The sequence below is a fragment of the Eptesicus fuscus genome, chromosome 11 (assembly GCF_027574615.1).
Source record: "Eptesicus fuscus isolate TK198812 chromosome 11, DD_ASM_mEF_20220401, whole genome shotgun sequence".
Lineage (NCBI taxonomy): Eukaryota > Metazoa > Chordata > Mammalia > Chiroptera > Vespertilionidae > Eptesicus > Eptesicus fuscus.
In genome coordinates this window covers 22,579,101-22,606,154 of record NC_072483.1, presented here as the reverse complement: position 1 = coordinate 22,606,154, position 27,054 = coordinate 22,579,101, and the positions used below count along the sequence as shown (strand labels likewise).

Below are 27,054 nucleotides of genomic sequence, written 5' to 3'. Positions count from 1 at the left end.
TCCCGTCCCTCTGCAGCTCCGGGCCTCTGGGGATCAGAGAAGTCAGGCACCAGCGCCTGAGGCTGGCTACAGCTCGGGAAACAAAGAAGCTGCCTGCCCCATGATCCCAGGCCGCAGCCAGCTGCAGAAGCCTCACGTCCGCCTGCCCCATGTCCTGGGGGAGACAGAGAAACCAGGCCCCAGTGCCTGAGGCTGGGTGCAGCCTGGGAGATGAAGAAGCCACCTGCCCCATAATCCCAGGCTGCAGCCAGCTGGAGAAGTCACCCACACTGCATCCCAGGGAAGACAGAGAAGCTGCCCGCCTGCAGTCCAGGCGCTAGCACCTGCTGCTGGCTACGGAGAAGCCGCCCACCCTGCAGTCCCGGGCACCAGTACCTGCGGCTGGCTGTGGCCCGGGAGACAGAGAAGACAACCGCCCCGCAGTCCCAGGTGCCAGCACCTGTGGCTGGCTGTGGCCTGGGAGACAGAGAAGCCGCCCACCCTGCGGTCCTGGGCACCAGCACTTGTAGCTACAGCCCAGGCGAAGCCCCCTGCCCACCAACCCCTGTGGCTGCAGCTGGCCTGGGCGCCTATGGCTGACCAGAGGGAGGGAAGCCCGGATCCCGGGTGCCTGTGGTCGGCTGGAGGAGGGAATCCTGGGTCCCGGATGCAGGGCCGAGGCAGAGGTGGTTAGGGGCAATCAAACCAATCAGGCTGGCAGGCAGAAGAAGTTAGGGGAAGTGAGAGGGATGTCTGACTGCTGGTTATCCCCTGAGGGGTCCCAGATTGGAGAGGGTGCAGGCCAGGCTGAGGGACACCCTTTCCCACCTCTCCCCCCACCCCCCGTCATGTATGAATTTTGTGCACCAGACCACTAGTATACTTATAAAAATTACACTCTAAGACAGGATCCATCCCTCATTCCTGTTTTCAGGCATCTGATAATTGTTCTTGAATGAATGAATGGGTGTAAGTGAATTGCTTCACTTGAAGAGGTAGTTTGAATAATTAATTGTTGGAGAACCTACACTGGTATCCAAAATATTATTCCTGTCTTAATAGCTGTGTGAGTATAAGATTGTTTCACCTTTTTCAAAATTAAGTTTACTCATCTCTAAAATGAGGGTAATTTATTTTTATAAACAAAAATGGCCAGTAAGAGAAATAAAAGAAATAATGCTTACAAAACACTTAGTACATTTTCTAGCATATTGTGATAAAAATAAATTATTCCACTTTTGGAACCTTTATTCTTTCCATCAACTTTTATGTCAGTTGCCTATCATGTTATGACAATACTAGAGGCCCAATGCACAAAATTTGTGCCAGGGGTTCAGCCCTCTCAGCCCCGGCCAGCCCTTGCAACCCCTCACAGCCCCTTGCAGCCTCCGCCAGCCCTTGCTGCCCCAGCTTCGTCCGGAAGGTCATCCAGACGGTCGTTCCGCTGTTTGGTCTAATTAGCATATTAGCTCCTTATTTTATAGGACAAGAAAAATATCAGGCTGTTTCTGAATAATTTTAACATTGAAACGATTTAAGGGGTTCTAATTGCTTCAGAAAATATATTTTTATAGAAAATTTAAACTTTTCTTAACATTTATAAGAAGCTGGCTGATTTATTTATTTATTTAAAAATATATAGATTATAAGAATATTAATAATATCATTGCTCCTTTAGGGACAAAGTATCACTTATTAAAGACAAAGTATCACTTATGAAATTTGAAGAATGAGAGACTGCATGTAGGGTTATTAACCCCATATTGAGTTACAAACAACATTTTTTCATATAATTAATAAGAGTGTTTTTGAGAAAAAAAAATCGTTTTAAAACCATGTTTCAATGTGGTGGAGATGAATGTTAAATATTTGCAGGTTACTTTAATTATTCATTTCCATGCTTTACTATACCAAGATCTAACTATTTGTCATATAAACCAAATCAATCTATCTATCTATAAAACCTCCTTCTACATATTATAAATTCTGTTTAAAATATTGCTTTCCTAATTGTTTAATAGTGTCTCTTTATTTCATATATTTAAATACCATCAATAGGACACTTATGTTTTTAGTATGCACCCTATCTAACAATGCTAATATTTCTAAGAATGGTAACCTGGTTTTGAATACTTAAATCAAACTGCTTCCACCTTAACTTATAGCTGACATCACCAGCTTGAAAGGGATGAGAATTCTGACTAAAGGGAGGTGAAAGGCAGGTGATAATCAAAGCAAGGGGGGATTTTTGAGATTTGACAAAACTTGTGAGGCTTCTTTAATGAGATGCTCAGAACACCTTGCAGTACTGAGAGCCTGGGAGAACAGAGGCCATGAGCAATTCAGAGGAGAAATGAGAATTGAAATATTCCAAAGACATGTTGCTACCTCATTCCAACTGTTATAAAAAATCTCCATAGAACTCAATTTCTCATCTTATACCTCTTTCCTTTGACAGATAGTCTGTCTTCTGATCCCAGAGCCAGTAATAAAGACTAGCAGCTAATTTAGTTTCTTAATGAATCCTCTGTATCATCTTAAAACCATATTATAAATTAACTAGTAGCCCGGTGCACAAAATTCATGCACATTGAAAGGGAATTAATTAGATGAAATATTTTTAATATTGCTATTTGCCCTTTCTCTATAATAAAAGTGTGAGAGATAAAAGGAAATGAGTACAATGTATATGAAAATAATACATAATTTTATTAATAACTAAACAATAACAAAATGATATAACAACAATAACAAACTCATAATATAAAAACAACATTGATGCAAATAATGACTGATAAAGTGATTAAACTTATTCTAATATCTCCCTGTATACCACATTAAGAGTAAAAACACTTTCAGAGTGCTTGACTAATTTCCCTTGAGATAAAGTATTTACAACTTTAACTTTAACGTAACATGCTCTTTGAACTCAAGAGAAAGCAACAGCCGTAACTGGTTTGGCTCAGTAGATAGAGCGTCGCCCTGTGGACTGAAAGGTCCCAGGTTCGATTCCAGTCAAGGGCATGTACCTTGGTTGTGGGCACATCCCCCGTAGGAGGTGTGCAGGAGGCAGCTGATCGATGTTTCTCTCTCATTGATGTTTCTAACTCTCTATCCCTCTCCCTTCTTCTCTGTAAAAAAAAAAATAAATATTTTTTTAAAAATACTTTAAAAAAAAAGAGAGAGAGAGAGAGAAAGCAACATATAACTGACCATGTCCAAAAACGGGTTCAGGTAGGAATATTCCTACTCTGTCTAGAGTTTGTCCTTGTGATTTATTAATAGTCATCACAAATGTTGGCATAATGGGAAACTATCTTCGAATTAATTTAAATGGGTGGCCAGTGTCAGATGGGGACAAATCAATTCTTGGAATCAGAACAATCTCTCCCTCTGCAGATCCTATTAATATTTCAGCTTTGATAATGTTAGGTCGCAAACTCATTTGTACTATGGCCAATCGTATAGCATGGTGACACAAATATCCCCTCTGAAAAGAACTTTCCCACCAAATGCAACATTCAAATTAGCGCCAGCGAGAGCTTTATATGTATGGCACGTGTGCGAGTCAAAGTTTATTTTTAAATTTCCAGTGTGCGTCATATGTACTGGTTGGTTGGACGGATGGACAAATGTCAGTCACTTAGCCTTTTATCTATACAGATTATGAGTCATGATTTTACCTTTTTAAAAAATTATCCTTTAATACCTCCAAAGCACAATGAGTAAGAATCTGAAGGTTTATGTGGCTTCTATTTGGTTTCTAGGACAAAGTTCTTTCCTTTACCCACCTCTCACTTCTCTCCTTTTACTCTTGAATGTTAATTTCAACATAATTTTTGTAACACCTCTTGAAAAGGATCCCACCAAGTTTTTGATAGTCCACATGATAAAACTTACAGAAATATACAGCATGATACTTTAATTCTCTCACTAACTTCTTCATATAACTGTAATTCCTCAGTCTCTATAGAATGAAAAAGGAAAATAAAAGTGCCTTCTCTCATTCCAAGGCCTTTCTCGGTCAGGCAACCACAAAAAGAATGAGCCTACAATTCATGCCATGTAATCTCTATCAGGCATAATTCAAATCAAATTCCATCAGGCAAAGTCTGGGATAATTAAAATGTATAAGAGAACAGTGGTGACCTGGGGGAGAACTTATGAAACCTTGTCTCCTGCTTTTGCTGAATATTCTTTTTGTTATGCTAGACTCCAAGTCCCTATCCGGGACCTGGTCAGGTGGGTGGCGGCGCCAACCCATGCCGCCTTCCCTGGTCCGTCATCACTGGCGGCGGCTGACTTGAAGCCCCTATCCGGTACCTGGTCAGCCGGCTGCCGGCGCTAACTGCCTGCCCCAGTCCACCATCATTGCTTGGATCCCAACCCCCTGCCATCTTTGCTGGTTTAATGTGTATATTTGCTCCTGATTGGCTGGTGGGCGTGGCTGGTTGGCATGGCTTATGGGTGTAGCGAAGGTATGGTCAATTTGCATATTACTGTTTTATTAGGTAGGATAGGTTTTATTTGTTCAACTGAAAAAAATAGTTACCACATTTAGCATTATTTCTTTGGCAAAATATAATACAAATATCAAACCACTAAACTGCAAATTAATTTATATGCAAATATTAAGTTTAGCCACATTGTAAATTGCTGTTTTTTAAATATGGTACAATACAGTCTGCCTTGGAGCAGTGGAAAAGATTAGTAAGAAAGGAATCAAAATTACTTCTTCCATATTATAGGTTGTATGTACTTGCCTCAAACATGCAAACCCAAGTGATTTAGAGCCCTTCATTCAGATCCATTGAGATTCAGAACCCATAGTTCTAGTCCATGACCAGAACTTCTAAACCTCTGCCCTTTTTATATTTTGGGCAAGAATTCTCAGTTTTTGTTTTTGTTTTTATATTTTTTGGGGGGGCTTGTATTTTAGGAAGTCTATTAGCATTCTCTCTGGCCTCTACCCCCCAAAATGCTAATAGTATCACCATTTTAAATTTTTAAAAAATTATTTATTGTTTAAAGTATTACATATAGTATTACATATGTTTCCTTTTCCCCCCATTGATCTCTCCCCAGCCACCCCCATCCCCAGCACATGCCCTCACCCCCCTAGTGTCTGTGTCCATTTGTTATGCTCATATGCACGCATACAAGTCCTTTTGTTGATCTCTTACCACCCCTCTCCCCTGCCTTCCCTGTGAAGTTTGACAGTCTGTTCAATGCTTCTCTTTGTGTTCATCAGTTTATGTTGTTCATTATGTTCCACAAATGAGTGAGATCATGTGATATTTATCTTTCTCTGATTGGCTTATTTCGCTTAGCATAATGCTCTCCATGTCTATCCATGCCTTTGCAAATGGTAAGAGTTCCTTCCTTTTTACATCAGCATAGTATTCCATTGTGTAGAGGTACCAACATTTTTTAATCCACTCATCTGCTGATGGGCACTTAGGCTGTTTCCAAATCTTAGGTATTGCAAATTGTGCTGCTATGAACATAGAGGTGCATATATCCTTTCTGATTGGTGTTTCTGTTTTCTTGGGATATATTCCTAGAAGTAGAATTACTGAGTCAAATGGGAGTTCCATTTTTAATATTTGAGGAAACACCATACTGTTTTCCACAGTGGCTGCACCAGTCTGCATTCCCACCAGCAGTGCACGAGGGTTCCTTTTTCTCCACATCCTCCCCAGCACCTGTTGTTTGTTGATGATAGCCATTCTGACAGGTGTGAGATGGTATCTCATTGTTGTTTTGATTTGCATCTCTCAGATGACTAGTGACTTTGAGCATGTTTTCATTTGTCTCTTGGCCTTCAGTATGTCCACTTTTGAAAAGTGTCTTCTTAGGTCCTTTGCCCATTTTTGATTGGTTTGTTTATCTTCCTTTTGTTAAGTTGTATGATTCCCTGTAAGTTTTGGAGATTAAACCCTTATTGGAGATAACATTGGCATATATGCTCTCCCATGCAGTGGGATTTCTTGTTGTTTTGTTGATGGTTCTTTTGCTGTGCTGAAGCTTTTTATTTTGATGTAGTCCCATTTGTTTATTTTCTCCTTAGTTTCCATTGTCCTAGGAGCTGTATCCGTAAAGATAATTGCTACAACATATGTCTGATATTTTGCCTGCCTATGGATTCTTCTAAGATGTTTATGGTATCCCATCTTACATTTAAGCCCTTTATTCATTTTGAGTTTGTTTTTGTTTATGGTGTAAGTTGGTGGTCTAGTTTCATTTTTTGCAAGTATCTGTCCAATTTTCCCAACACCATTTATTGAAGAGACTGTCTTGACTCCATTGTATGTTCATGCCTCCTTTGTCAAATATTAATTGGGCATAGTGGCTTGTGTCGATCTCTGGGTTCTCTGTTCTCTTCCATTGGTCTATATGTCTGTTCTTGTGCCAGTGCCAGGCAGTTTTGAGAACAGTGGCTTTGTAATACAGCTTTATATCTGATATTGTGATCCCTCCAACTTTGTTATTTTTTTTTTTAAATATTACTGCGGCTATTCGGGTGTGTTTTTTTTTAATTTCATGTGAATTCTCTTCCATATGAGCATAATTTTATTAGGTAAATAAATACCATACATATTTTATATTGCATCAAATTTGCATGCATTTTACTTAGAATTAATGGATAAAATACTTGTATTTAAAGAATTTATTTTTTTGCTGTTGAGAAATGGACTGCAATTAAACATAGGCTGTCTGAAATATGAAATTATCTTAATATTGTTTTATTCATAGAGCACATTAGTCTTGTGTGATTGCATAATCAAAATTTGTTTTTCCTATAAAGTGTTGCCATTATATATTATTTAGTCTCTTCACCTAGCATTATGATATACTTTAGCAGATGAACTAATTTTCCAAATTTTCAGATCACTGCCTTTTTAGTACATAAACCACATACTTTGATGAACATACATATGAATGCAAATGTCCTAAAGGCTAACATAGTAATAAACAGCATAGAAATTTGGAGAAAAGATAATATGTATATACATAGGTTATAGTTCTTGCCAGAAGTTAACAACCTAAGGCTCTCTGGCTAAGTTTAGCCTTTTGCATATTTTGGAGATAAAGTTTTGTTTGAACATAGCCATACCTTGTGATTCACATATTGTTGTGTTGTTGTTTTTTAAATATATTTTATTGATTTTTTTACAGAGAGAAAGGGAGAGGGATAGAGAGTTAGAAATATCGATGAGAGAGAAACGTTGATCAGCTGCCTCCTGCACACCCCCTACTGGGGATGTGCCTGCAACCAAGGTACTTGCCCTTGAATGGAATCAAACCTGGGACCCTTCTATCTGCAGGCTAATGCTCTATCCACTGAGCCAAACTGGTTAGGGCCACATATTGTTTTATGGCTGCTTTTTGTTATAATAGCAGTTGAATAGTTACTATAAAAATATTTACTATCTGGGCTTTTACAGAAAACACAACAATAAAAACAAAAACTTGCCAACCATTGATTTAGTAGAGAGGTAAGTATATATTGATATAAAATATGTGAATATATGTCACAGACAATTAGCAATAGGAGTGTAAATAAGAAATTGCCTAATGCTTTGTATAGTGAATAATTAAAACTGATGTTTAGTGATAGAAGAAATCAGCATTTGCTGATTAGAAAATGTTTAGTAGGAGAAAAATGAAAAGCTGGTTCATGAAGAAAGATTAATGTAAAAATGTTTGTGATGAAATTCTATGGGAAGAAAAATGCATCATGTGGCTGTAGAAATGGAAAATGTATCCTATATAATAAAAGCCTAATATGCTAAGTGTCTCACCGTTCGTTTGACCATTTGACCAGACCCTATGACTTGCACTGACCAACAGTGGGCAGACACTCCAACTGGTAGGTTAGCTTGCTTCTGGGGTCCAGCAGATTGGGATTGGACAAAATGGACCAGACATGTCCTGGAGCACTCCCGTGGTTCCTCCCTGGCCCCAATTGTGCACTGGTGGGGTCCCTCGGCCTGGCCTGCACCCTCTCGCAACCCGGGACCCCTCGGGGGATGTCAGAGAGCTGGTTTTGTCCCTATCCCCGTAGGCCAGGCTAAGGGACCCCACTGGTGCATGAATCCGTGCACCAGGCCTCTAGTGTATATATATTAGAGAACAATAGGGGTCCATTTTTACATGTGACTAATGTGTATATATTAGAAAAGTGATAGATGAGGATGGAAGATGGGTTGGTACCTTACAAATAAAGATTGGTATATTTTGTGCAGTACCACAGTGTGTCAGTGACATGAAGGTTATTTAAAGATGTTGAAATAAATCCGTATGTTGGAAGAGGAGGGATTTAAAAATCTAAAGAGAAAAACACATTTTAGAGAAAGTCTGACAATACTTGACAAGGGATTAAATATTGTAGTAAAAAGAAGTGAAAAAAATGATTTGAAGTTAAAATGTTATAAATTTAAAAGACTGATAACATCTTTAACAATGAGAAGATAAATAAGAACAGAAAGTAGACCAATCTGGCTAGTGTGGAGGGATATTGGGGAAATGGTGGGAGAGAAGATTGAGATTTTGGGAGTTGGACAGTGGGAAGTCATATGAGGTTTTTAAGCTAGACAGCAATATGATCAAGTCTGTGTTTTACAACAATAACTGTACACAATGGGGAGAGATTGTTAGGAAGTTAGTGTAGCAATTAAAGCAAAAGATGGAGACATCCTAAATTAGCCAGTGACCATAGAATTGGGGAGAATAGTGTACAGGATTAAAGTACAGACTCAAACTCCTTGGTGCAAGAATTATATCTATCTACTATTATCTCCCAGCTTTTTAAAACTAGGTAGAACAAATAGGTGTGTCATAAATATTTATTCAACACATAAGTGTAAAGAGCAGTGTTATATGTATCTCTGAGGTTCTTTAGTCAACTTGAGTTTATATAATGTAAATTGTCAGTGATCCCAGTGGGCACAGCTATATTTGAATTCCACCTGTTAAGATTGCTTATAGCATTCCATTGACTCATCAGTTTTTCCATCTCCTGGGTACAAATAAATGGGACAGTCTTAGTCTTGTATGAGTTTACAATCTCTGTATTGAAAATGGATGTTGCTATAGTACTTCTCTCATAATAGTAATTGCTTTATATCAGGCATTGATAAAACTTTTCTGTAAAGGGCCAGATAATATTTCAAGGTTTTGTGGGCCATATGGTCTTTGTTGAAACTAATCAACTCTGCTATTGTAGTGCGAAAGCAGCCAAAGATAATATAAAATAATGAGCAAGGCTGTCTGCCAGTAAAATTTTATTTACAAAAACAGTCAGTGGACCACATTTGCCTAAGGGATCATCTATATATATAAAAGCCTAAGTGACCATCTGACCATTTGACCATCCAAACAGTAGCAATGATGCGCACTGACCACAAGGGGGCAGACGATCAAGGCAGGAGCTGCCGAGCAAAAGCAACTTTGCAGAATGCCCTCTCACACTCTGGGACCCCTTGGGGGATGTCAGACTTCTGGTTTCGGCCCGATCCCCACAGGCCAGGCTGAGGGACCCCACCTGTCGGAAGGACCCCGCTCACTCTGCAGATGCCCTTTGAGCCCCGGTGCCGCCTTAGGTGCAGCTGGCCGGGGAGGGACTGTGGGAGGTTAGCTCCAGGGCATGTCTGGCATGTCTTGCCCAGTCCCGCACTGCCGGTCACCTTCTAATTAATTTGCTTTCAGTGTGCACGAATTTGTGCACCGGGCCTCTAGTTTTAATATAAAGCAGGGAGGAGCACTAATCCCCTGCTTTATAGTAATATGTGAGTACAGTGAACCAAATCCCTTAATTAGCTAATTAGAATAGGTATCTGCTCAAATGCATGTTTAAAAATAAGCTTTAAAAAGATTTAACAGCATTACTTCAAAGTGAGAAGAGATAAAATTTAAGTTAAAAGTCTGTGGATTTTTTATGCTGTGAAGCAGAAAATATTGTGAATATTACATTACAGTCTTATCTTTAATATAGATATTGGCCTATAATGTCATGGTAATTTTTTACCTTAGTATATATATATAGGAATTCAATATCATTTACTTAAAAAGCATTTGATCACAATTATAGGGTGTTGAGAAGAGCTGGTATGATTCTCAGCTAAAATAGTAATGTTCACAGTGAAATCCAAGTACCTATCATTGAGCAGTCATGGATCATGCTTTTAATGTCTTTGAGAGGAGTAGTATTTTTATGTCAATGTTTTAAAACAAATTTATCCTCCTCCTTCTTCTTTCTACTCTCTGTTCTTGTCTTCGGTCTTGCTGCTTTTCTTCTGCTTTCTAATCCTCTCCTTTTTTTAAGTGTTGAAAACTTCGAGTTCTCTCTATCTACCACAGCTAGTAACCCTGCCTGCAGGTATCTAACAGTTCTGACAGTGCCTCTCTTCCTTCTGCCACCTCTCCTGCAGCACTGTCCTCCTCAGTAACCTTCAGATCTACTCTTGCTTCTCTGACCTGCAATCCCTTGGGAACTCCAATTATATTAGGTAAAGTCAACAGGGAGGAAAGCAGAATATTGGCACTGCATGGGATATGGGAAGCTGAGTAGTCTCTATACCTTAACTTCCACTCTTTTCTAATAATCTTTGTTCTTAATTAATTTTCTTAGGAAAATGTTGCTGAGCCTTTAATTTCCTTTTATTTATTTATATTTTAATCAAGTGTAAAGACATGGCTGTTTTGTATTATCTTGAGGGAAGGGTAGATGCTAAAGACTACCCAAAGCCACATTGAATATCTCTCAAATTCATTTAATTCCTGACATCCTCTACAATTGTATTATAGCCCATTGATTTTTATTCTTTTCATTTTAATACTCTACAGGACTGATATTACCTACTCTGAGCAATAGGTCCACCTGTTAGACATAATTAGTTGAAAATGAAACTTACTACTGGGATCAGAAGATGTAACACTTTTCTACAATTTTCTACATTTAGCCTGCTCCTAAAAATCTTTTTTTTTAAATTGATTTTAAAGAGAGACAAGAGAGAGTGGAGAGAGAGGGAGAGATTGACCTATTGCTCCACCCATTCATGCATTCATTGGTTACTCCTTGTATGTGCCCCTTCCAGTCATCTAACCCACAAACTTGGTGCATCTGGATCACACTCTAACCAACTGAGCCAGGGCCTAAATTCTTTATTCTACTAGATAGGCTCTAGGAAAAGATATGTAAGAGAATAGTTATTGATCAATTGAGATTAAGATCTGATAAAACATGATGACAGACCAAGAAACACAAAAGAATAAGAATACCATTGAACTTCAACTTTTAATATTCCATTCTAAATTTGAATATATCATAAGTTATTTATACAATAGAATTTAGTATTTGTATATGGATCAGTTAATACAGGAAATAAAAAAAAAAGAAGAAGCAGATGTCTTACAAATGAAGGCAGACAAAGATTTCTTTACATTGGTCCCCTGATTCAAAAAAAAAGAAGAAATGGCCTGAAGAAAGGATACATATGTAACAACAGTTTCCTAGGAAGCCTTTAACCATGGATGCTAGAGCAAGAAAGGAGTCTATGGGTAGATTAGAAAAATAACAGCATCCATCAGCACTCCAGGTGCTTGGATTATAGCAGTGATGGCAAACCTATGACACGCGTGTCAGCACTGACAAGCGTAGCCATTTCTGATGACACGCGGCCACTGAGGCGGCTGCATGCCGAGGATGAAACATTTGCTGCTCCTGAGGATGAAACATTTGTGAAATAATGTTTTTTACTCAAAGTGACACACTACCCGAGTTATGCTCAGTTTTTTGGCGAAGTTTGACACACCAAGCTCAAAAGGTTGCCCATCACTGGATTATAGTCTACTTGAGTTTATCATATATTAAATTTAATAATTATTTCTATTTTCTTCTCAGACTAAATCCTTAAAAGAAAACACTAAAAAAACTTTGCTTCTGAGGCAATACGATGCATGCCATTCATCTTAGAGGATGTTGAAGGGGTTATCTTCATTACCCTTGAGAAGGAGAATGTTTTTATTAATGTAATTACTGTGTATGATTGTTGTATTGTCATATTAATCACCCTAGTCATGGGTGCTAGGTAGGGAACTTCACTTTGAATCACTAAGGGAATAACCCTTGTCAACCTCCGGGGTTCCTTAATACATCCTTCCCTCTGCACTATTAATATTCCACTGTGTGATTGCAGCTCCCAACCCGTGTGCAGCCAATGCTGGCCGAGGCCCCTGCTCTCACATGTGCCTGATCCATCACAGCAGGAGCGCGGCCTGCGCGTGCCCCCACCTGATGAAGCTTTCCTCAGACAAGAGGACCTGCTACGGTACGTTTCCTCCAGTTCCGATCTAAAATTCAAACGGAATTCTCTCAAATTGTATTAGCATTTGCATTTTCCTCATAGTAAAGCAGAAGAGGTTTTTAATGTCCTTAGAAACATTCAAGGTGGCCTATTTCTAGACCGTTGATGATTCATCTACTTTGGGGGAGACGGACACATTCTTAAAAATATGTGATGCTCCGCACTTTGCTGTTTATTACCTTATTCATTTTTTTCTTGCAACTTCCGCATGTGGTGTGTGAGCAGAATTTATCTCCACAAAGCAGGGAGCCTTGTACGTGAAAGTGCATTATCAGAAAATGATGATGCCAGTGCCCTGCATAACCAAGAGGCACATGGCGGCGCGGCTCCCCGCCTGCTCCTCTGCAGTCACTTTCGCATCATTTTGTAGGGGCTTAACTGGAAGGGGGGAGATGAAGTAAAATATATAACTTTAAAAGGTTTGTAAAAATATTTAAATAATTACTTTAAACCAAAAAAAAAGGTAATAAGATGTGTGAATGAAAATTAAACTGTGGTGTTTTTTCCCGGTTTGTTTTACTTTAATTTTGGGTAATTTATCCATTTATTTGCAAAGCAATTACTTTTAAAGAGGGCATGAATGTCCTCACAAAACCTTACTTCAGGAATTTAGGCATATGTGGGTTTAACTGATTTTATACAGTTATAACATGTCTCAAATAACAACAATAACCCCACAGCCAACAACAAAAGAATAGAATATCTGTGACTCCTCTTCCTACTTAATCGACTAATATTTCACAGAGTCAATGCCAGACAGGTGCCTGTGGACGTGAAAATGATACAATGCCTCACAATATTAGTTACTACAGATTTACAGAAACTTATAACAAAGCATGTGTTAACATTATTTGAACTCTAATTTTGAGAGGGAAAACTTAAACATGATTTTTAAAAGTCATGTTTAATTTATTTCATTCAATAATAGTATAGCGAAAATGTTCTTAGATTCCTTCAAAAACCAATTAATGCGATGCAATATTTGTATAATTATATATAAAGAAAAATATGGTTGTTTGACAATTGTAGAGTTCATGCATTTTAGCAAGTTTGTTTAAAATTGTAAAATCAAATCAGTTATTGAGAATTTATTGGCATTTCTAACTAAAGAAAAATGATGACTTAACTTATTTTACATTTGTTTCTATTAAGTACTTTAAAAATAGATAAATCATTTCTGCTTTAATATTTCCATCAGATCATGATTATGGTTTTCTGGTTTTAGAAACCTATTAAATCATCAAGTAGTATTTTAGAATTCCTAGACTGCTTCAAACTTGCCAAACTTATAAGAGAAAAGCACTTATTTCTATTTCTTTTCTAGAAATGAAAAAATTTCTTCTTTATGCAAGGCGCTCTGAAATCAGAGGAGTGGATATTGATAACCCGTACTTTAACTTTATCACGGCCTTTACAGTCCCTGATATTGATGATGTTACTGTGATAGACTTCGATGCATCTGAAGAACGTTTATACTGGACAGATATTAAAACACAAACCATTAAACGTGCTTTTATTAATGGAACTGGGCTAGAGACTGTTATTTCAAGAGGTAAAGAATTTTCATGTTACAATTTTTAAAAAATGTGTTACTCAGTTTGCAGTTATCACAAGGCTGTTTTGTGTTCTTTTCCTATTATTCAATTCTATGTTGTTAATTAAGTTGGAACTGATTATTCAGAGATTTAATAACATGCTGTGTCCTAACCATCGTGGGATGTTATAACTATTTTGCACATAGTGTGATAACTACAAATTTAGCTTCACAAGAAGAAAAAGTTTCAGAACAGATCTCCTTAAAATTTACAGATTTCTAAATACTAGTAAACAGATTAAAAGACTCCTTTTTGCTAATGGGGAATAGTTTTATTTGCATAAAAATATAAGTTATTGGGAAAGTCTGGTTTTCTCCTCTGACTCAAGTTTATTATCAACTTCCTTTTGCATATAATTTTATAGAACTAGACTACACAAATGAGATAGGGAACCTGGTCCTATCCACCTCCCAGTCCAACAGGTTGAATCATAGGTTCTCGGGAAATATTGTTGAATTAGCCATTAAAAAAATAATAACTTTTCCCAAAGGAGAAAACATAGCTGAAGTGAGACATACATATAAATGTAAATATTTAGCATTGAATTATCTTAATCTTTGCTTAAATTTTGCTATATTGTGATTTCTGGGTCAGTTATTACTTTATTGAGTGAATCTTAATTGAGCACCTCCTGTTTGCTATGGCTGCAAAATGGAAAAACAAAGACAAACAAATAAAAAAGTGTTTCTCTTCAACTTCGTCACCCCAAGCGTAATAGATTCGGCGGAGGGTATAGAACAGGAGAATCAGTAATTCATATAGATATTTTAAACTCCTATGCTTTGAAGCATACTGAAAATTTTAAAATTAGAATTTATTTGAGTAATAAATCAATCTTTTAAAGAAAGCTGTAAGTACAGGTTTTAAAACCACAGTGCTTTTCAAGAGTTTCCACACATAATCCTAAAAGCTGGCTAGAGTACCACTAGTAGATCAAAGAGTATTTGCCCACTAATGTACTTTTATTTATGCTAGCTCTCTATCCCTCTCAGGTTAGTACTCTTAAAGCAACGTGAATGAGTTGGTTATAAGCTTGTTCAAATATTTATTTCAAACTTGCCATAAGAGAAGAGCCTTTCAAAAAAGAAAAAAAAAAAAGCAAATGCAAAGATTTCTTCTTTATACAGAATATTTACCAGGGAACATAGTGAGATAATCATTGTTAGATTAGATTTAAAAGACCGCCTAAGTAATGGTCATTACAATCTCAAAAGACCAGTTAAAGGGCTTTGGTGCCTCCCAAAACTGACAGTCTGATAAAAATTTGTTCAAACACTTTTTAAATGTAAAATATTCCCCCAAAGGCTCTGTTAATTTTATAAAGTAATAAAGGCTCTACTTCCAAAAAGTTGGGGGAACAATTTTCTGTCTCTAATTACAGATTAGTAACTACAAGTAATTTGGTGAGTTTATCTTTGAGAAAAATTACAAGGACTAAATTTCATTTAGCAGACTGTATGTATAAATCTTAAAATTTTAAGCAATAATATTTTCTCACTAATAATACATATACTTATTAGGATCAATAATCATGATCTCTGTCATTTTTACAAATATTGGGATATTTTCTATAGGATAAGTAATTGAAGGAGGGCTAGTATATGAATAGAATGGAGCCCAGAATGAGAGGGATGTGTTGTACAAACTGATGGAACAAAAGAAATAGAAACTAAACCATGCCAGCCTTTATGGGATAAGTTGATTTTTATGTTAATACTAAAAATAATGAGAACCAAGGAAGTCTTTTAAGGAGGGTTCAGCTACATGATTAGCTTTGCCTTTGGAAAAGATAATTCTAGCCATTATGTTTAGTAGAGATTTAAGAGATCAGGGTGGGTTGGTAGATGAGCAGTGAACTCCCCAAGACAAGTAAGTTGGTGGGTATCGTGATTTTAGTAAGAGATGATAGAAGCCTGGACTGGAGTGGAAACACCAGCTAGTGAGATGCGGAAAGATTATAGAGATCTCAAAGAATAAAAATAAAAGTAATTTAATTGAATATGAAGGTTGAAAAGAAGAGCAATGTAGAAGCATAATTCTCTCATTTCTTGAATGGCATTCATTTTTTCTGTCTTCTACAGAGAAACCTTTTTGAGGACTGATATATCTTTCCATTAATAGAACAACTTGAGATGAACTTTTGACAGTTCAGCTTCTGAACTCATCCAAGTCTTTCAATCCTGCCAATAATTGTACTTTATTTTATCCTTTCATCTTTTAAATTCCCTGTGAATAACTCTGACCTTTCTCTTACTTCTTACATTATTGGCCTCTGTGTTTTCTTACGTCTATCCTTCCTCTATTGGACATTTTCTTGAGATACTTCCTTTTCTGTCTTCCTTCAACTAAGTCTAATGTGAAACCATTTTCAAAAATCAGACCCCAAACCAGCCTTTATATTTTCCCCCCAAGCAGAGCATTTTCTGAGGAAATCACTGGGGCTCTTTAGGTATAGCTTCCATGAAGGAGACTGAAAATATTTTGCTTGCTTTGCCATTCTCCATATCCTGAAACACTAAGCTGTCCTTACTTTCTGTGTTCGCCACATGACCTATTTGTCATAGTGATTTTTGTAGGTACACTTTGTGTAAGGATAAATACTAATACATGACTAGAGGCACATTCATTGTCTAAATTAACAAATATCTATGCACAATTATATCATATACAGTATACATATATGTGTATATTTGCATCGTTACAAAAACAAAGGTAATTTTATTCTAAGAAGAAATGAATGGCTATAACAATTCCTGGCAAATGTTCTTGCTAATAGACTGCAGCCCTACTTTCTGGGGACAATTAATTCTTATACTTGAGTATAACTGAATGGCCCAAATGTTTTTTAGTTATTCATGTTATAAGGTATATTTTTCCAATGTGATGAATGAATTAGCTGTCATTAATGTGACAAATACCATTATCTCATTTAATCTTGAAAACCTGTTATTAAAATTATTTCAGTTCTGCAGATGAGAAAATTTAAGTTGATAGCAGCGAAAACTCTGCTTCAAATGAAAGTAAGGGATAGAGACAAATTCACACTTAGGACTATATGTTTAGAGCTTCTGTCATCCTCATTACTCTATAATGAGAGGACTCAGGACTTCATCCCAATTGTCTAGGAATTGTCTTTTTAAGATAGTCCCACAGCTCTGTTGCCTCTTGAGTACTGTGTACTGCCCAGAATAATACCTTATTGGATAAAAGATTCCTCCCAAAACTCTTAAGTATTTCTTGTAATTGACATAGTAAGAAAAAAAGAAATTAATATACCTTAGATTTCCTAATAGAAGCCAGGGGTAATATAGACTTTTCAGATTTGTGTTTATCATTATTGAATTTTATATATTTTTTATTCCTCATACAGTGCTTTGAGGTAATACTTTATACTCTTAAAAAATTAGAAAGCATTTTGTTCAGTTTACAAAACAGAAAAGCCTTTTTACATCCAAGTTTGAATTAGGCCTTTTGAGTCCTACGCTATCCTCTTTTTCCATAAGTTTCCCTTTCTTTTACACATAAGGAAACTCAGTAAGGTGGGGAACTGAAGGGTTAATATAATGACAAGGTTTGTCCATTACATGGTTTTCCAGTGCCCTTAAAATACACTAGGCACACTTTGCAGAGTTCATCTAGTAGAACCTGGGTGAAGAATAAGGGTTAGACCACATGTTTGCCAACAATTTTATTGTTTATTCTGAAATATTAAGGAAAAGCTTTCAGAGGTATGTTGGCAGCTTTATGAGATTCCAGGCCATTGTCAATAGAATCCCTTTAAAAAAAAATAGGAAAAGACCTCTGATATATCTGGTTATTCTAGGGCAAAGTATAAATTGCTCACCTGAAAAATTAAGGACTCAGTTTTGGGAAAGTGCTATTACTATCTAAATGAACTAAATAGTTAGGATGAGTTAGCCAGAAGTTAAAATGAGTAAAAGATGAATATGAATTTGAAGTGTACCTGTTTATTTCTCTAAAGAATATTCTCTTATGTGCTAAGAAATTATCATATAATCATATGCTTTTCTAAATTGCAAAAATATAAGCCATTTAAAACACATATTTTGATCACATTATGTAAAATTTAATTCCCAATATAACTTTGAATTTAATTGGACCTATTTCAGATTAGATTTCCATCAGTACTAGAAATTGTTATCTACTTTTGCCAACAATTGTTTGTCAGTGAGTACTAAAGATTCATTCATTCCCTCTAGTTTGCAAGTTTAATTGTACCCAGTAATAAGAATGCTTAGAAAATAAAAACTATTGTGAAAATTGCCCCAGAGAGAATGAAATAAATGAAAACAGGTCAGTAATAACAGTGAGAGCTAGATTTTGGAAACAGGCTATGAATTAAAGTAGAAAGTTTGGAAGGGGAACATCTGCTGTTTTGCCTATTTCTGAATAGAATTTTCAATTTTTACTTTTACCCAGGAAGCCTTTTGATGAAAGAATGTCAACATCTGTGATTTTTTTTTTTTAAGGAAAAGCAAGGCAAAAATGACATGTAAATGTCATTCCCTTGAGAATTATGTCTCTAGAGCAATAGGTGCTAAATAAGAAATCCTTCCTATGTTTATTCTTTATATTTTAGTTTGAAGCATATAAAGGCTATTAATTTTATTCCATGAGCTTTTTCTTGTTTCTTTTCTTTTTCTTTTACACCATATCCTAGATTCTGTATCTGGGATGTTAAACGGATTGGGCGATGGCTATTATTTAACTGAGACAGCCCATAATCTCAAGGCTCTTCATATCTAATGAAAGAATGAGTTAAACAACTAAATTATAAGGATAAATGAAATGAGGCATTTAATATGGGTGTAAACCACTTCTCACAGGGAGCACTGAGTTCTTACATGGGATTACCAAAGTTCCCACTTAGGAAGTTGTAGTCTACCTAGGCCTTGGGGGGAATGATAGCAAAATCAATCCAGGTTGAGATGTCAGTAGGCACAAATGCCTGGACACTTCAAAGAAGAGGCAGTATTTAGGGGTCTTTGGACCTTGTAGAGGAGTAAAATAGAAGGTTAACATGATGGCAGATTACAGGGGGTCTTATACCAGGGTGAGGAGCTGTTATTATTATTTTTTCCCCACAAGATAATGGAGAGCCCCTGATAACTTTTACAGATGTGTGCAGGTGATTCAAACTCTTCTGAAGATAAACCAGGTGGATACCTGGAAGTTAGATTGGATACATGAGAAACCATAGGTAAAGATACAAGTAGAAAGTTATAGAAATGTTGTAAATCTGAAATAAAAATTAGACTGGAATAATGAGAAGTATAAGAAGGTGCAGACACCAAGTGTATGGCAGTTGTAGAAGTAATTAACCCTGATGGCTGAGTGAGGTGAAATTGACCAGATAGTTGGAAAGATGTTGGAGACATGGATCCAGATGAGAATAAAGGGAGGAGGCTTGCTTTATCATCAGTAAGTTGGATAGGAATAATTATAGGTTTAGGGCATTAAGAGATTGCAAGATCATATGAAGTTAAACTTTTGCCCCTACAGACTCTAGGAAAAAAATAAAGATTTGGAAAAAAAAAAAAATATATATATATATGTTAAAACTTACCAAATCAAGAGTTGGGATGGCATAAAATTAGTGACGGTGAGCATAGAAGTCCTCTGAAGTATTTTTAATGTTTTATTTCTTAAGCTGGATCATGCATTTATGGGTGTGTTATTAATTTGTATAGCATATAAATTATATATATATAAATATATATATATATAGAAATAGAGAGAGAGAGAGAGAGAGAGAGAGAGAGAGAGAGAGAGAGAGGAGAGAGAGAGAAAGAAAGAGAGAGAGAGAGAGTTGGAATCTCCTCCTTTGAAGGCATGCCTAATTTCCTGTAGAAAGTGTTTGTGCTCACCCTCAAGATGCTGGTGTCAGTAGGTCCAGTTCTTAGGGAAAACATTAAGAGAATTGACAAGCAGTTCTTTTGCATACAGGATTATCTACATGTTAACCAATTTTTGTTCTTCCCCCTTCCCCCTTTCATCGTGGACCTTCCTTCTGTGATCATTTCTCTCTGAATTACATCTTTTAATGTTCCTATAGTTTAATGATAATCTATAATCTGAAAATATATGTAGCCTTCACTTATGAAAGATAATTTTAAAACTATGGTAAAATACACATAAAATTTATCATCTTGACACTTTTTAAACATACAGTTCAGTAATGTTAAGTCCATTCACATAGTGCTACCAATCTCCTGAAGACTTCATCTGGCAAAACTGAAATTCTAAACCCATTAAACAACAACTCCTCATTCCATCCTCCCTCCAGCTCCTGACAACCACCATTCTAGTTTCTGTGTCTAATTTGTCTATTGTAGGTATCTCATATATGTGGGGTCATATAGCATTTGTCTTTTTGTGAATGGCTTACTTCACTTAGCATAAGGTTTTCAAGGTTCATCCATATTGTAGCATGTGTCAGAACTTCCTTTCTTTTTAAGACTGAGTAAAATTTCATTGTATGTGTGTATCACATGTTGTTTATACATACACTAGAGGCCTGGTGCACTAAATTCATTCACGGGTAGGGTCCCTAGGCCTGGCCAGCAATCAGGGCCAATCGGGGCCTTCCTTCATTCCGCACCACCCCCTGGTGGTCAGTGCACGTCATAGCAAGTGGTCGAACTCCCGAGGGGATAATTTGCATATTAGCCTTTTATTATGTAGGATTTGTTGTTGGACATTAGGGTCATTTCCTCCTTCTTGCTATTGTGAAAAGTGCTAAGATGAACATAGGTGTACAGCTATCTCTTTGAGACTCTGCTTTCAATTCTTTTGGGTATAAAAGTCATACACTACTTAACCATGGGGATACGTTCTGAATGTGTCATTAGGATATTTCATCATTGACCAGACATCAAAGAGTGTACTTACACAAACCTGGATGGTATGGTCTACAACTGTAATTGTATGTGATATACTTTCACAGGACTGGTAGTGCAGTAGATTTGTTTGCACCAGTACCAACCACAAACATGTGGGGGATGGTAGTGTGAGCTCTGACTTAAGCTTTGATTGCTTAACACACCCATTTCAAAGAGGCATCCCCTTCTGGAAAGCTATCTTGAAGGAACTCATTGCCAGCCACACAACAAGTTAAAGAACCAGGCCACCTCTCTGCACTGAGGCTCCTTCTTTTAGAGATCTTGGTTGATTTCCCTAGCTATTTGGAGTACTTTTATTTTTCTCTATTCTTGTGCTTTAAATTCTCATTCTTATGTTTCAAATTCACCAATAAAGAGTGAGTCCTTGAAACCCAAGGACCCATCCCCGATCCCAATAGAAGTGGAACCCCAGGACCCTGTGTGCAGTGCGCTCTCCCCACCAACCTTACTGTGTGCCTCCTGGTGTGCTTTGGGCATTTCTGAGCCTGAAAGTAATAAACTTTTTACTTCAAGGTTTGCTAATGGTTACTGCTCAAGGGTGTCTTGCAATTGTAATAAGAACCCAAAGGCTCTGCCCAGGTGCAGCATTGCTTTAGGAAGGGGAAGCGTCTGTGGAAAGGTCACCGGGACCCAGGTGAGCGCCTTCAGGCATTTGTACCCTAGAGCATTACTATCAATAGACTGAGAACAGCACAAAATAGCAATGCCTTGTGCCACCACGTTAGACGGCTATGATGTCACTATGGCTAAAATGTCACTAGGTAACAGGAATTTTTAGCTCCATTATAATCCTACGGGACCACCTTCATATATGCGGTCTGTCCTTGACCAAAATATCATTATGCAGCCCTTGACTTTATACCCAAAAGTGGAATTGCTGGATGATAAGGTAATTCTATTTTTAATTTTTAGAGGAACTGCTGTACCGTCTCCCACAGAGGCTGTACCATTTCACGTTCCTACCAATAATACACATGTTCCGATTTTTTCAAATCCCTCTTAGCACTTGTTATTTTCTAATTTCTTTTAAAAATTTGTTTTGTTGTATAGTAGCCATTCTAATGAGTGTGAGGTGGTAACTAATGGTGGTTTTAATTTGCATTTCCTAGTGATTAGTGATGCTGAGCATCCTTTCATGCTGGCATTTCTATATGTTTTTGGATAAATTTATATTCAAGTCCTGTGCCCCTTTTTAAAGACAATTATTTGGGTTTTTGTTGTTATAGTATAATAATTGTGTTGACTATAAATTCCAAGTTCAGAGTTGTTTTCTTTCAATCTTCTCCAGATATCATTCCACTATCTTGTGGCATCCCTCATTGCTATCTTGAACCTCCATGTTTATCTAATTGTCATTCTTTTTTAGGTCTTTTTCTCTTCTTTTCTCTTTAGCTGCTTTTTATGTTTTATTTTTCCTCATGACAATATTTTTCTATTTATTTAGCCACTAAGAGTCTTGTGCCTCCTATGAGGTCATGTCTTTCATCAGCCTGGAGAGAAAACAAAAAACCCTCAAATGTTACCTCTTACCATTTTCTCTAACCCAGTCCCTCTATCCCCACCTTTGGAAACTGACTACATGTGCGAGACAATTCATTCTAACCTCCAATTCCTTTGATCGTTTTGTTTCTCTGTGTTGGCTCTGGGTAATGTCCTTCGATTTGCATTGCAGTTCACTAGTTAATCTGCCTAAGCTGCTAGTTAATGCACCTGATACATGTTTTTTGATATTGTATTTTTAAAACTATGTAAAAGTTACTTTTGATTCTCATTTATATCTTATGAGAATTTTAAAAATAAATTAATGCACCTTGCTTATTATTTCAAAGCATATTTTCTTTTAAAATATCCCACTCATTTTTTTTCTTTATCTCACACATAATACTTTAAAAAACATTTTATTTTAAAATATTCTCCTTTTTAAGCAGGCCAATTATTTTTCCCCAGTGACCTATCACTGAGTATTTAGACCCTGCTGATAATACCTGAGTGTGTTCTTTAGCTCTCCTATTTTTTGTGAGTTTCAGGTCTGAACCCTCTGAACTGAGCAACTAACTGCAAATCCATGAATCCCTAGTTCTCATTGCAAGGTTTTGCCTCTATGGCTACACAAGCCTCTGTATTGTCATTTTTAAAAAAAGATATTTTCATTGATTTCAGCTCACACATCTTAAAATTGTAGATTGTGCATGTTATGAATGTGCTCATCAATTCATTAATGATACTTATTTTGAAGGTAATGTTGTGTATATTGGAGGATGAGAGCTATAAAGATAAGTTAGCAAGGACCCTGAAGAAGTGTATGTGATAGTAGAAATATGTCAGCAAATAACTATCCCATTATGTTGAAAGACATTGGCCAGATAATTCCTTATAGGTTGGAAAGGACAGGACACCTTTGGAAACCTGAAAACACATCAATATGATTGACATGTAAGGTAATTGTTAAAAATAGTGAGAAATAAAACTGGGAAGGTAGTTATATTCAGATTTTATAGAAAGCCAGGCTAAGGAATTTAGACATCACTTTCTAAGTGGTTGGAAGCAATGGAATACCATGGGGCAAACAGAGGTCATGATCCAGAGCTCTCTAGTTAGAAAAATAACCTGGCAGCAACTAAATCAACTGCTTGAAAGAGGAAAAGGCTGGATGCTATTGTGGTATTAAAGATAGAAGTAGATTTGGGAGAAAATGAACCATATAATTGACAAGGACTAAATAGTTATTAATAGCTTAACATTGGCTAGCTTTCCAGTTTAACAGTGTACTGTATTCTCTAGGATGTGATTAGGACTCAATCAGAAATGAATTTTGAGCAACAGACACAGGCCCCCGCCCCCCCAAAAAAAGCAAAACAAAACAAAAAACAGAAACCACAAAAAACAACACTACTTTGGGTAACCATGTATTTTAGAGGAAATAAAAACTAATTTCATTATTCTTGCTAATACCAAGCAATCCAGAGTAAAAATGACGATATTAAGTCCTTGGATTGGCAAAGTAGCCCTCAACCCTGCATTAAGGTACATAAATACATATCATATAATAAAATATTCACAGCAATCCTACGTGTTATCTGTAATTAGCCTAATCTATATATACATATAAAATGGCTAATATGCTAAGTGTCCGTCTGGGTAATGACGTCACATAGCAATACCTGGATTCCTCTCCCTAGCGACTTGTCTCCTTGCAGTTTATTCAGCCCAGAAACACGACATGCTTTATACCCAGGTGGAAACATTTTACAAATGTCTGTGAAGCATTTTCCCATGCCTCATTTCATTTGATCCTCACAGAAGTCCTGGAGTAGGTAGGTAAGAGACTCGGTGGAATCCTGTTTTCTTTTCATTAGCCAGAAAACGGAGATTTAGAAAGTTTATAAACTTGAGCCAACTGAAAAGAAGTAAGAAATGGAAGACTTTGAAAATGACTTCAGGTTTTCTCACTGTGTAGAATGTAGTCAAACACTGCTGCAGTTAAATATTTTCCCTTTGTTCTCCCTGTGTAATCTACTTCGTGTTGATATTTACTGCTATGTTGCTGACAATTAACTGAAAGAGAAGTTGGGAAGCTTCACTGGACTGGAAAAAGTTTAGCTAAATAAGAAAGCAGGTCTAATTAAGCGAGTTTATATATATATATATATATATATATATATATATATATATATATATATACACATACATATATATATATATATGGCTAAGTTGACTTATGCACATGCGATACATGTAAAGCTTTCGCTGGTGCCAATTGCATGTGTGTTTCGATCTGCAATTGTCGATTGTGAATTTGGTTTGACAGTTCTATTATAGAGAAAGGGCGAATAGCAATATTAAACATTTCTTCTAATTAATTTCCTTTCAATGTGCACAAATTCGTGTACCAGGCCACTAGTTTTCCAATAAGAGGTCAAAATTTAAATGACTTGATTAAAAACAAAAAACAGATACACAACCTAAAACATGAAGCCAGGTTTCATTATAATACTATCTATCTCTCAGCAATCAATTAACTCCAGAGAGTGAAGGAGAATGAGGAATAAATATCCTGGATGGGGCAAATAATGAAGTATCAGACATGGCAGGTTGAGCTTTACAGAGGTGTATTACATTTTTTTTCTTTCTTTCTCTCTTTTCCTTTCTTTCTTTCTTTTCTTTTTTTTTTTCATTTTAGAAAAGAGGGAACTGGATAGGTTAAATAAAAATAAATTTCAAATTTTGAATTTAGAAATGAAGTTCACATTCAAAATCCACCAATATACCAATAAATTAATGATGAAATGTAACTTGCAGAGTGAGAGGGTGTTGATTGGAGTCACTGAAACTTGAGAAATATCTTCTAAAGGCACTGTCATTAAAAGTTATTTAGAAACAATTCAAGAATTTTTGAGCAGAAAAGTCACCATGGTCGACCTTCCAGGACATCTGCTGGGGTGGAGGCCCCCAGGCCAACAGTACACTTTAGAGCTGACCCAGAACTGCCAGCCCTCCGTGTCTTGTTTTGCTCTGTTTAATTTTCAACCAGTTGGCAAATTTTGCAATCTGGAGCCTTCACTTTCAGGTGCAAATCTCGCTTTGTGGCATTTTTTTGAAAATGATAAATAGGAAGATGTAGCAATTCAATGAGGTAAGTAGCAGTGGCTTTGGGGTTCTGGAGGCACTTAGATTGGAGCCTCTGCTTGGAGCAGTGGTGACCGCAAGGGGGAGCTAGTTAGAACTTTCAGAAACTCGCCCCTCCCCACACCTGCTGAGTCAGCATCTTCATTTTAACAGCCTCCAGCTGTCTTGTAAGCTTGAGTACTCAGAAGGTACAAGTCCGCTAACACATTTTTTAAACTTTGTAAAATCTAGGCAAGGCCAAGTTAGAGTTATAAAATGCCACAGGTAGGGGACTAAACTGGCCTACTTTATATGTTAATATGCTGAAAAGATTTTGTAGTATCTATCATTGTTAAGACTTTATTTCATTTACTTAATTAAAATGTGCAATTGTATTTAAGCCTAAACTCCATCACTTTTTTTTTAATGCCTAATTGAATAGTCAAGGAATAACAACCCAAATATTCATATTGGCTATAATGTACTGAAACTTAATTAGATTTCAGTAATTTCTGTAGAATCCACATTGGAGGAATGTTAAAAAGGTTTTAGTTTCTTTGTTCATATCTTAGTCAATTTCGGTTAACTTTCTATTTTGAAAGATGTTCAAGTCTATTAATTCTTTTAGGAAAGTTGAATTGTTTTATTTCATTTCAGTAACAAATTGGCACTTAAAACATAAAATAGCCCATTTGTTGATGCTTCACAAGTACTTTCTCCTAACTAGAAAGATGTGCTACCAACTGGAGAAGCTATTACTCTAATTTGAATTTCGTCACCTTGAACCATAGGACTGCAGCTTGTTTCCGCTGCTAAGATTTTACTGGTGAATCATGGACTGTTAGTGTAATTTCAATGCTAATTGAGGTGTCAGGTTTCAAAACGGCTGGGCAGTAAGACATTAATGATTATTCATGTTTTAAGAAGGGCTGATAAGGGAATGAAATTACAATCTTGTACAATTTTAGCTAACAAATTAAAGTGTAAATTAAAATTTCCCTGAGACGGAAAATAACTTACTTGAAAAGCCGAAAGAATGAGAAACTTCATTTACTTTTAATTTTCTTTTTCCTGTTTTGTAGATATTCAGAGTATCAGAGGGCTAGCAGTGGATTGGGTCTCACGGAATTTGTACTGGATTAGCTCAGAATTTGATGAAACACAGATTAATGTGGCAAGACTAGATGGCTCTTTGAAAACCTCAATTATTCATGGAATCGATAAGCCACAGTGTCTGACCGCTCACCCAGTCAGGGGGTAAAGTATGATTATTTTTTAAGTTTTTCTAAAATTTCACACACCTTTGCTCTGATTTTATATTAAAAAGAACTTTATCACTCTGTAAATTATATAATTGTCTAACCACTATGCTGTATACCTGAAACTAATATCAAATAATATTGAATATCTACTGTACCTGAAAATAAAAATAAAAAATATTTTAGTTTAATTCAGGGGACACATATATGTTATACAGTCAGAAAAGCAAATGTGAATATGTAAACTGTAAAAGGGACCCCTGGTTAGAGATTTTTATTATTTGCATAAAATCAGATTCTTATACATTATTATAAAATCTCATTA

General features: G+C 36.5%; 1 protein-coding gene across 1 annotated transcript in view; it reads left to right on the top strand.

Annotated features, from left to right (window-relative positions):
• Positions 1 to 27,054, top strand: part of LRP1B (LDL receptor related protein 1B) — a 1,704,605-nt gene that overhangs the window by 1,124,205 nt on the left and 553,346 nt on the right. The window contains exons 28-30 of the mRNA XM_054723549.1: positions 12,180 to 12,311; positions 13,672 to 13,899; positions 26,553 to 26,727. Of these exons, the coding sequence (XP_054579524.1) occupies positions 12,180 to 12,311; positions 13,672 to 13,899; positions 26,553 to 26,727 (535 nt within the window). The remainder of the gene's footprint in view (positions 1 to 12,179; positions 12,312 to 13,671; positions 13,900 to 26,552; positions 26,728 to 27,054) is intronic.